At 62.2% G+C, this 11,463-nt stretch overlaps 1 protein-coding gene across 1 annotated transcript; it reads right to left on the bottom strand.

Moving 5' to 3' along the window:
* On the bottom strand, positions 1 to 7,369 carry SLC6A8 (solute carrier family 6 member 8). Its single transcript, XM_020891817.2, is given in 13 exon segments — positions 1 to 428; positions 520 to 620; positions 713 to 815; positions 906 to 1,043; positions 1,170 to 1,282; positions 1,847 to 1,971; positions 2,061 to 2,164; positions 2,271 to 2,405; positions 3,149 to 3,190; positions 3,192 to 3,282; positions 3,692 to 3,941; positions 4,796 to 4,927; positions 6,458 to 7,369. Coding segments are annotated over 13 exon segments (1,893 nt in total). The 5' UTR covers positions 6,720 to 7,369; the 3' UTR covers positions 1 to 131.
* Between the last annotated feature and the right edge of the window lie 4,094 nt (positions 7,370 to 11,463).

Below are 11,463 nucleotides of genomic sequence, written 5' to 3'. Positions count from 1 at the left end.
TGGCAGGAAATGCTTTACTGTCTGAGCCACCAGGGAAGCCAGTGGAGGGTTGAGTGGCTGTAAAAACAGAGGCCGGGGACAGGTCTCTTGTCTACATGACCTGAGGCCCTGGAGGGCCCACTTCTCTCCACCTATACCCCATTGAGGGTGCATGCCCTGGTCACCTCTCCTGGCAGCTGGTGGGACAGGCACCCTGGAGGTCCTGTCTGGACCCAAGAAGGGGGGGGCATGGATGGAGGCGGGCACGGAGCACTGACCTCAGCCATGGTCCCCTTAGCCCCGAGGAGGCAGCCCAGGAGGTGGAGGGGCACACACAGCATGGAGGAAAGCGCGAAGGCCCAGCCCACGGCTTCGCCCCACCACGGGTACACGTAGGTGTTGTTGTAGACCAGCGGCTCGTGGTAGACCATGTTGAAGATGAAAATGCCCTGCGAGTGAGAGAAGCTTGGCACTCACCCCCAGCAAACTTGGCCAGCCGGCCCCTGGGTGCCCTGCACCCTGCCCGGCCTTCTCCCTTACCATGCACACCAGTGGGGTGAAGAAAGACCAGCACCATTTCATCCAGGGGCAAGGTCGGTACCCGATCATACAGGCCACATCATCCATGAAGCGATCAGCTCCTGGGGAGACAGGAGGGCCAGAGCTCACGACACCCCTCACCACCACCCCAAACTGTGCCCCCGCCCTGGCTCGCCTGTTGACCCCGACCTACCGTACACCCAGGCGACCACCACACACTCCCAGAAGGCCTGCCAGAGCAGCGTGGTGCCGCTGGCCGAGTAGTAGTCAAATAGCTGGAAGACATACATCCCGCCCTGCAGAGGGGGCCAGGTCAGGGGGGGCCAGCAGGTGGTCACCTGCAAGGCAGGGTGGGGGTGGGCAGCCCATGTCCCACTCACACTCACATCGGTCACCATGGAGAGGTCGATGACAAAGCAGAGGGTGCAGCAGAGGGCCACGGAGATCTCCCTTTGGAACCGGAAGTAGTAGGAGGCCGGGAGGAGGTCCAACAGGCCGGTGATGAAGCCTTCAACACCTACAAACTATGGCCGGGCAACTCAGGCCAGGCCCCTCCCAATGCCTACCCACTGTCTCCTGGCGCCCAGGGTGCCCTAGGCCCACGACCACCCCCCACCACACACCTCGTAGGCCTATAACCCCTTGCAAACCTGGCTGTCGAGACCAAGCAGCAACAGCATAAAGAAAAACAGGGCTGCCCAGAGCGGGGCCACGGGCATCAGCGTGACGGCCCGTGGATAGGCGATGAAAGCCAGGCCAGGCCCTGAGGGGGAAGATGCGGGGTGTGGACATCCAGAGCTCCCCACCCACATCTTGTCCCCCACCCCACCCTGCCCTCCAACACCAGGGTAATGAACTATGGCAGGGTAGCCTGTGGACAGAGGCCTTTCCACTTGTGGTAAAGCATCACTGGGCCACTCCCACCCCAGTGTGCGCATCATGCCAGGGACCACGATGGTAGGTTCCTGCAGGCCCTTGGTGAACCAACACCCATAATGGGGATGTCTGGCTCAGCCTTTGGGGTCTAGGTTCCAGCAGCCATTGTGGTTACAGGTCCCCACAGACCCAGAAAAAGCCACCCTTGCCCTGGGCAACACTAGCATGGAGGCAAGGAGGACACGCCCCAAGGTCCCTACAGAGAGACAGATGGGGGCTTGGGGCTCTGGCCCTGAGCTGGAGGCACAGCTGTGCCTCCCAGCTGCTCAGCCAGGCCTCCTCCTGGCCCATGCTGATGGGACAAAGAAGGGTTGGCTATTTGTGTGTTCATATCCGTGGTCCAGCTGCAGTTTCAGAAGCCTGGCTGGGGCTTGGGGGGTGGTGTCTTTACCTGATTCTGCTACCTTGGAGATGTGCACGCCCTGTTCTGTGGCCATGAAACCCAGGATGGAGAACACCACGAAGCCTGCAAAGAAGCTGGTCCCGCTGTTGATGAGGGCGAGTATGATGGCGTCCCTGTGGATGGGGAACATGGAGGCTCTTGAGACTGCCTGCCACCCACAGGTGGGTAGGGTAGGGCAGGGGCGGCTGGCTGTGGTGCCTACTTGTAGCAGTTGTTGTTGAAGCGATTGTAGCTGCCCAGGGCGGTGAGGGCCCCCAAGCCAATGGCGTAAGAGAAGAAGATCTGTGTCCCTGCATCGATCCATACCTGGAGGTGAGCCAGGGAAGAGGTGTGGGGAGCCCTGCTGGAGTACCTGCCCCCCACCACCATGTTGCCCGCCACCACTGTGTCCCCTCCCTCCACTCTCCCTCACCTGAGGGGATGCCAGCTTTGACCAGTCAGGCTTGAGATAGTAGATGATGCCATCTAAAGCGCCAGGTAGCAACACTCCACGCACCAGCAGTACAACAAGGACCACATAGGGGAATGTAGCGGTGAAATACACGATCTGGGTGGAGGGGGTTGGGCTGCTCAGAGGGGGGTCCTGCTGGGAAGGCCACGGTCCCCCCCACACTGGCCACTCAAACCACCACCCTCCACGCTGCCTTCTATTCAGAGCCATGGCTCTCAAAGGAGGCTGTGCTCAGCTGAGGTATTGGCAGCCCCAAAGCAAGCAAGGTTAGCTGCAGGGAGGGGAGACAGGGTCAGGTCACATGCTCCCTGGGCCCGAGTTTAGGTCATGTGCTCGCAAGGTCTTTGGGATTAGAACTCAGCCCACCAGAGACAGGTAAGAGCGAGGTAACAGCAAAGGCATCTGCCTCCTGTCTGAGCAGGGCAGCCTGTTCAGCACGCTATCTTATTTTGTGTATGTTCAGTGGTCCCCCCAGCTGGACAGTGGACCCTCGAGGGAGCTATGTGTCCAGGCTCCCTGCTGGGGTCCTTTAGGCCACACAGCAGGGGACAGACACAGGCAGTAGACTGGGTCTACCCGCACCCTAAAACTTACCAGAACCCTAAACTAGAGCTAGAATCAGAAACGGGGAGGGTGGGAAGGCGGGACAGGGATGCCCCACCCCCAGAGAAGGGGCAGCCACTGCAGGGGCCTCTCCCCCTCCACTGGGTGGGGCTCAGGGGCCAGACTGAAGTACAGCCCCTGATGCAGTCACCTCCCGTGGCAGCAGTGGTTCCCTGGCAGCTGCACCCCATGCCCAGGCAATGGTGCCCCAGCTCTGTGGTCTCCCCTGGCTGTACCTTGCCTGTTGACTTGACCCCCTTCCAGACACAGAAGTAGAGCCAGCACCCAGCAGGTCAGCAGACACAGGGTCACCTCCCAGTTGAGGGCCCCTGGCACCTCCAGCCCTCCGGAGAGCCGCAAGACTTTGTTCCTGGAGAGGGAAAGCCCATGAGAGTTGTGCCAGCAGAGGGCAAGACACTGCGGGTGTCCTGGGTGGCACTGCTCTTCTGGAAGCTCTTGAGTCTAAGCTGGTCCCACTGGTGCTTCTGGGGGGCCTGGTGTAAGTCCCCAGCCTGGGGTCCCTGCAGTCTATGTGCCTGGGCCCCAGGCGGCCCAGCGTCATGCCATCCCCAGTGGGCCCAACAGCAGTTCCCACTTCCCTCCCCAGGTGGGCAGGCACAGCCTGCTCTGCATCCCTGGTCAAATGCCTCCAGGGCGGGGCCTGGGACACACCCCTGTGCATGTACCTGTGCTGGCATGCACGTACACACATGCACGTACACAAGCTACATGCAGGAGGCAAGACAGACTAGGCCTGGCTCCGAGGCACTTTGACTCACTCCCAGAATTCGATGACCGGGGACCGGCGGTCGGCAAGCTGGTCACATGTGAGGTTGGCCATGGTGGCATTGGCACAGTCTTCATGGCGGAAGATCTCCACGCAATCAGGAGTGTTCCACGTGTGGCCACATGTGGCCCAGGGCAGCGTGGTAGTAAAGGACTTCACCAGATAATAGAAGCCCCAGGCCAGCACCATGATGTAATAGGTGTTGCAGTAGAAGACGATCACCATGGAGGCGTAGCCCAGGCCTGGGGAGCAGGGGAGAGTCTCTGTCCAGGCTCATCCTTGGCCAGCCCCCCATTGCTCTCCTGACCAAGCACTGCCGGGGGTCCCTGCTGGGCCCCTAACATCCTGCTCCCTGCATCTGCTGACCTTGACCCCCCTCGGTGCAACCAGACCTTTCTGTTGATGTCTACCCAGACCCCTCCGAGCCCCCAACTCTCCTTGTATAAGTGCCCCATGCCAGGCAGACCTCTCAATCTGTGGCCAAAAATCAGGCCCTGTTCCTCCCCCAGCCCCCTGCTTCTTCCCCAGCCTTTGGACAAGCACACATCCCAGCATCAGAGACGCAAGTCCAGTTTCCCTAGTCTCACACCTGTCATCCCCTGAGTCCCACTGCCAGCATGATGGGTGAAGGAAGGGCAAGCCTTCACCTGTTTCCCATCGCCCCCCAACAGCAACCTTCCATACTCAGCAGCTGCGGGGTTTTCTGGGGACCTGGGGCAGGGTGGGAGACAGTCACCATCTCAGGGGCAACCTCAGCCAATCACTTCATGAGTCTGTGCCACAGCCTTGGGTCAGCTCCTTTCGGCTTCTCCTGCCATCGCGTCTCACACACAGCCACCCTCCTTTCAGCCCTAAGGGTGCTGGGCAGGGCTTTCTCGCCCAGGGTGTGGGCAGAGGTCCATCCCCCAATCAAGTCTCTGCCCCTGCCAAGGTCACCCAGGTAGGTGGTCTTCAAGTCCTTGCAGCTTGGGGGCCACATGCCAAGCCTGGTGCTCAGACAGGATGAGGCTTTCTGTAGTGGGTACCAGCTTTGTCCCAGGAGTGGAGAAAGGCAGAGGTCTGCGAGGGTCACACAGGGGCTGCCAGGGCTGCTCACCTTTGAACAGGGGGCAGATATTCCAGACGTTGATGCTGCCGGCCTTCATGAACTGGCCCAGCGAGATCTCCAAGAAGAAGATAGGGATTCCTCCGATGAGGGCAATCAGAACATAGGGAATAAGGAACACACCTGGGGGACAAAGCTGGAGGTGGGCACTTGCACAGGGTTGCCCCTTGGCCAGGCAGGGGACTTGACCAGAACTGCACAGACAGGGAAAGACAGCCCTCGGCCTCCCCAAGCCCTGGGGGGTGGGTGGAGCCCCACCTCCAGGCTCCGCCCATGCCATGATAACTTCCCACCGAGTGAATCAGTATAAGGGGTGGCCGCTGACTCAGGGGCCCAAGGTGAACAGTCTTGGAGGTGAGGGGTGGGCAGCGAGCAGAGCCCCACTTCCTTCTCATTTCCTGAGAGCCCCTTTCCCCTGTACGGCTTCGGCCCCTACTCACTGAGGGTGAGCTAACTGACGGGCATGGCAAACACGCACTTGTGGATACAAGCCACCCCTTGAGCTGCAGTTTGCTGGGCGGCAGAGGAAGGAACTGTGAGGGCATGAATGAGTGTGCATGCTCACGCCTGTTGGCTGTGGTTGGCACTCGGGCCCGGGGGCCTGCTGGGCTTGGGTAAGGGAAGAGAGCCTCTTGCCCGCACATCTGAAGGCCCAGGAAGAAGAGGGTGGGTGGGTGGAGTTGTCCACCAGTGAGCAGAGTGCAGGGTATCTGAAAGGGTTGCTAAGCAAGGACACGAAGTGACCAAGTTAGGGGAGCCTGGCAGGTACAACAAGACAGGAGCACCCGGGATGGGAGTGGGGGACCCCTCCCCCTCCAGGTCCCCAATCCTTGCCCCAGCTCACCAGGTGACTACTCAAAAGCCTAAGCTTTGACTGCCGCTTGGCTGGGCCTGCGGTCTCCGCATCCTCCTGCTGTGACCTTGGGCCAAGGCCTTTGCTCTGGGCCTCAGTTTCCCACCCACCACCTTGTCTCTGCGGCTTTTCCCACCACCCCCCTGGGGCTGCTTTACAGTCACAGGACACACGCGTGCCCATCGCTGTTGCTAAGCTGGGCTGGGGCGGGCGGGCATGGGGTGTGCATGCAGTGTGTCCAGCGATGGCGCCAGGCGGCCCGGGCTGCCGGCTTCCCAAGCCTGGCTCCGGCACCCAGTGTTCCAGGCCCAGGCTCGAGGGGAGGGGAGGGGAGGGGAGGGGAGGCAAGAGGAAGAGAGAGAAAGGAAGGGAGGGGAAGGCAGGGGGAGGGACAGAGTGGCCCATTGTGTGTGTGTTCATGTGTGCACACGTGGGGGGCCGCACAATGTGCCACTTGTGTGCCTGATCAGCGGGGGCAGCCAGGGATCCTCACCTCTGGAGGCCTCCCCCCAGGCGGGAGGCCTCGCCCGGCCACCTTGGTGGCCAACCACTTGCGGGTGGTGGTGCTGGGGGGGCGGCGGACACAGCTCGAGGCTTCCTTCGCAGGCCCCCTCCCCCCCCACGTTGCCAGGCACATGACCGGCCGGGGGTGGGGGTGGCCGCCCGGCTGGGCCATCGAGCGGTGACGGCGGGCGAGGGGAGGCCCCCTGACCCCCCTCCCTCGCCGCCCCGGGGGCCTCCCCACCCCCTGGACTTCGCCCGGCCGCCCCGGTGGGGCCAGGGAGGGGCCCGGCACTCACCTCCGCCGTTCTTGTAGCACAGGTAGGGGAAGCGCCACACGTTGCCCAGGCCCACGGCGAAGCCCACGCACGACATGATGAAGTCCATCTGGCGCGTCCAGGTCTCGCGCGGCGGAACGGCCAGGAGGCTGCCGGGCGCCCCCAGGGCCGCGGGGCCGTCGCCCTTGGCCGGGGCTCCGTCGGGCCCGGGCGCGATCAGGGGGCCCTTCTTCTCCTCGCCGGACACGCTGTAGATGCCGTTCTCCGTGCTCTTGTTGGCCATGGCCGGGGGCACGGCAGCCCGCGGGGGCGGGCGGGCGGACAGGCGCGGGGTCGCCAGCGGCGCAGGGGGGGATAAAGGCCCCGAAGGCGCGGGCCCACCGGGGGCCGAGGACGGCCGGACCGAGGGGTCGGGGCGGCGGGCGGGAGGCGGGCGGGGTGCGGGACGGCGGGGGCGGCGCGGTCAGAAGCAGTCCACGAAGCACTTGAAAGTGAGCCTAAAGAATCTCATGTGTGTCGGGGGCCCGGGGGCTCGCGGGCGGCGGCGGGGCCCGATCGGGCGGCGGCGGCGGCTCCCGAAGCTCCTGCCCGCAGCTCCCGCGGCGGCGGCGGCGGCGGCGGCTCGCCCGGCCCGAGACTCAGCCTAGCGGGGGCGCGGGCGGCATCCGCAGCCCCCTGTCTGCAAGCGGCGGCCGGAGCAGGAGCCTGCGGCCCGCACCTCCCGCGCGCCACCCCCCCCCCTGCTCCGGCCCGGCCCGGCGCGGCGCGGCTGCCGGACTAGCCTGCGGCTCCCGCGGCGGCGGCGGCCTAGGCGCTCGCCCCTCCTTCCCGGCGGCGGCGGCGGCTTCAGCCGCTCTTCGGGCCGCAGCGGGCTCAGCGACTCACCACCGCGCTCTGATCTCGCCTCTCCTCCTTGGCCGGACCGCTGGCTGCTTATGAACGGTCTCCAGGGTGACGTCACTCTCGCCCCGCCCCCCCCGCGGACGGGGCGCGCCCCTCCCCCTCCCCGCGCCCGCCCCCCCCCCCCGTCACCCCGCCCACCTCCTCCCGCCCTTCTCCAGAGCCGGAGACGCCGCTCCCGCGGGAGGCCGCCCGCTACCTGGGGCGCCCTCCAGCGCCTCCTTCCCGGGGCCCAGCCGCCCCTGATCCCGGGTTCCTCCAGGCCCGGCGCACCGTCCACCCACCTCACTTGCCCTTCCCGCTTCGAGGCCAGCCGCTGGCCCGGCTACCTTCTCGGACATCCTGGGGCAGCCCCCGCCCCAACCTTCTTGCAGCCTGGCCCATCTCTGAGTCCCAGCCGAGGTTGGGTACCAAGGCCTCCAGCTTCCGGGTGCTGCGACACCAACTCAGGGGTGCAGGCTGCTTCCACGTGCTGAGGCGCTGGGCCCAGCGAGCCCCCTCAGAAAGGCTGTGGTGGCGGTGCGGGTGTCTGTCTCCAGGGGTGCTGAGGGGCTTTGCCGAGACCCTGTCTCCTGCCCTTGGGCCCCCCACACGCCCCAGGGAGACAGCCTTGATGAGTCAGTGTCCCGGCTGTCGGAGTGACAGCGCTTGCTGACTCTCCTCAACAGGCCGAGGGAAGCCTGACTGGCCGACGGACAAGGCCGCACTTTTTCACCCAAGTGGACGGTGGGAGGGACTCCTGCGGCCCCTCTGCGTGCCCGACCTGCAAGAGACTGTGGCACTATAGGGTAAGGGTGCCCTCTGGTGCTTGGCAGGTGCACGGACCCTCCCCCAAAGGCCTCCGCTCCACGCTTTTCTCTCTCCAGGGATCGGCAGGACCCAGGTTGTTCAGCTGCTTCCCCAGCAGCCCTTGAGCCGCCTGTTTGGAATTTTCCAGGACTGAGAGCAGCCCCAGGATGGGGTAGGGAGGGGTCACCATCATGGCTGCAGATGTGCACTGTGCCCACTCGCAACCCCCTGCCCCCAGTCCCAGGCTCTCCCGAGCGCGCCACCCTGCAGTCCCCAGATGGCTCATCCCGTTAAGCTAAACCCTCGGCCTTCCTGGCGGCTTTAGGAAGAAAAGCAGTTCCGGTCCCAGCCAGCTTGAGCCTGTTAGGTGAGGGAGGGGCAGCATCTCCACCCGGGCTCGCTGGGGGAGCCTTGACTGGCCGCTGGGGGAGATGGGCAGGGTCTCAGGGCTCAGGCTGGGGGCGGGGCCTGGAGCTCAGGGAATCCCCCTCTTCCCGAGGTGATGGGGGTCCACTGACTTCTCAGAAGCCCGGATCTGGAGCTCTGGCCCAGCCTCAGAGCGAAGCTGCTCGGGAGACAGGCAAATGAGGAGTACTGGACCCAAAGATGGCCTGAGGAAGCCGGGGGCCACCCTGCCTGCCAAGCGAGGACCGAGGGGGGATAGGACGAGGCCAATTAAGTGCAGGCACCCCCAGACACGTTGGAGAGAGCAAAAGAGGATCTAAGTGGAGCGGGCAGAGGGGAAGGGGCAGGGCACCACTTGCAGGCTGGGTGGGGTGACGCCTCTGAGGGGAGGCGTCAGCTGTGGCGGGGACCTGGGTGACGTGATTACTGGGACAAGTTCGGGGATGGTGAGGTCCTGGTTGGGGCAAGGAGCCTCCAGAATGTAACAACTTGCTTGTTCTGAGGAGGTTGGCAGGGAGAGGGATCATAGGGCCGGAGGAGGATGTGGTGAACTGCTGGCACTTTCTGAGGAGGACACAGGGTGAACCGAGCAAAGCCAAGAGTGGGGACTGCCTGTGACCTTGCTGGGAGGGCAGGGGACATATGTCAAGGCCAGTGGCAGGATGGGAGGGAACTGTCACCTGTCACGATCATGGTGGGGTCAGAGGCTTCTCAGGGGTAGGTGACTGGGTCCCAGAGAACTCTCGAGGGTGAGCTGGCTGTGGAAATGGCTCCAGCTCCTTCAGGGACTACCTCCAGCCACTCGGAGCCAGGGTGTCCACATTCAGGGGCTGCAACAGGCAGCCTGTGGCCTATGCTTCTCTCGGTGGCACAAATCTGACCAGGCCCTCCCCACGTGTCCTCTCCTGTCGTTTCCTCTGCACCAATGTCAGATCCACCTGACATTCGTGGAGCCCATGGGCCGTGACCCAGGGTGCCTCTTCCTTGCCTACCACCTTCCAGTCCTGCAGGGTTCAGCTCAGCTGCCACCTGGCCCAGGAAGCTGGAGAGGAGGCTGGGGGTGCCCTTGACCCACGTGCATGCCCACACAGCCTCCTGCGTCCAACTGAGGTGAGCTGGCCTTCGGAGACACACGAAATTCATGGACCGGTCCTCTGGTGTGTGTTAGGCAAGCGCGATGACCACTACACTACGGAAACTTACTCTCTGGTGTGTGGACCCAAGCAGCCTGTGGGAGTGTCCCAGTGGACAGGGAGGTCTCCAGTGTTCAAACACAGGCAGAGGGGTTTCCAACCCTCGGTGGGGTCTCAGGGTTTTGCCAGCACATCCCTCTGCTGCAGCAGAACCTCAGCTGAAAGCCAGGAGGCTGTCCTCCACTGGGCCCAGGTACTGATGGCCCTTCCAGTCAGTTCAGTCGCTCAGTCGTGTCCGACTTTTTGAGACCCCATGGACTGCAGCACGCCAGGCCTCCCTGTCCATCACCAATTCCCAGAGCTTGCTCAAACTCATGTCCATTGAGTCGGTGATGCCATCCAACCATCTCATCATCTCATCCTCTGTCATCCTCCCTCCTGCCTTCTTTCCCAGCATCAGGGTCTTTTCCAGTGAGTCAGTTCTTTGCATCAGGTGGCCAAAGTATTGGAGCTTCAGCTTCAGCATCAGTCCTTCCAATGAATATTCAGGACTGATTTCCTTTAGGATTGACTGATTGGATCTCCTTGCTGTCCAAGGGACTCTCAAGAGTCTTCTCCAACACCACAGTTCAAAAGCATCAATTCTTTGGCACTCAGCTTTCTTTATGGTCCAACTCTCACATCCATACATGACTACTGGAAAAACCATAGCTTTGACTAGATGGACCTTTGTCGGCAAAGTAATGTCTCTGCTTTTTAATATGCTGTCTAGGTTGGTCATAGCTTTTCTTCCAAGGAGCAAGCGTCTTTTAATTTCATGGCTGCAGTCACCATCTGCAGTGCCATCTATTTGCCATGAAGTGATGGGACCGGATGCCATGATCTTTGTTTTTTGAATGTTGAGTTTTAAGCCAGCTTTTTCACTTTCCTCTTTCACCTTCATCAAGAGGCTCTTTAGTTCTTCACGCTTTCTGCCATAAGGTTGGCCCTTCCAGGTGGGTTCCCAATCACTCCTCCCCGGTGAGACAGTGAGACGCAAAGCATTCCCCAGGCAGAAGCCAAAATTAGACTGTGGGTGAGAGGTAGGAGGTGAAGAGGAAGGGGAGGGGAGGAGGGGAGAACTGGAAAGAGGGAAGGCCAACCCGGAGGGCTCCCATTGTCCAGGGAGGCCTAGGAATTTGGGCTGGGGATTGGACCCAGTGCTGGTCACAACTGGGGTCCTCAGAGTAGTGGGTTGAGTGGGAGGGCACCCTGCCCTGGGGTGACTGGTTATGCCAAGAGGGTCTCGCAGCTGGAGACAGGGTGGGGGCAGATTGGGGGCTCCCCCTCTTTCGAGGCTGCCAGGCACAGGAAGCTTTGGAGTTAGAATTAGCTGGGAATAAAGGAAAAACTGGAGTCTACCTTGAAGGGCTTTGTGCTTCCAACCACTGGGAAGGGGAAGAGAGGTGCAGGCTGCCCGGTGGGCTGGGGGGAGGGCCACCCAAGAGGCTGGAAGCCTGCAGAGGCAGATGGTGGGCAACCTACCCCTCCCCAGCCCACACAGCATGCTGGTCCACCAGCTGTGCTCATCCACACAGATCTCCCCCAACAGGATTTTAAAAATTGGTTTCTGTGTTGTAAATGAACTCTCTTTATATCAGAAGAGCTTTAGAGGCATAAACCAACGGTGGAGCTAGTAGTGAGAATTCCCACCCCCACCCCCAGCTTCCCCTGTTACTAACACTCTCTGTTGTGTGCTCCTGTTGTTACAATAATCAACCAATGTTCTATATTGTCACCCACTGAGGTCCAGTTTTCCCC

The sequence above is a fragment of the Odocoileus virginianus genome, unplaced genomic scaffold (assembly GCF_023699985.2).
Source record: "Odocoileus virginianus isolate 20LAN1187 ecotype Illinois unplaced genomic scaffold, Ovbor_1.2 Unplaced_Scaffold_18, whole genome shotgun sequence".
Taxonomy (NCBI): domain Eukaryota; kingdom Metazoa; phylum Chordata; class Mammalia; order Artiodactyla; family Cervidae; genus Odocoileus; species Odocoileus virginianus.
Note: the sequence above shows the minus strand (reverse complement) of the source record. Positions and strands in the feature narration are given on the sequence as shown.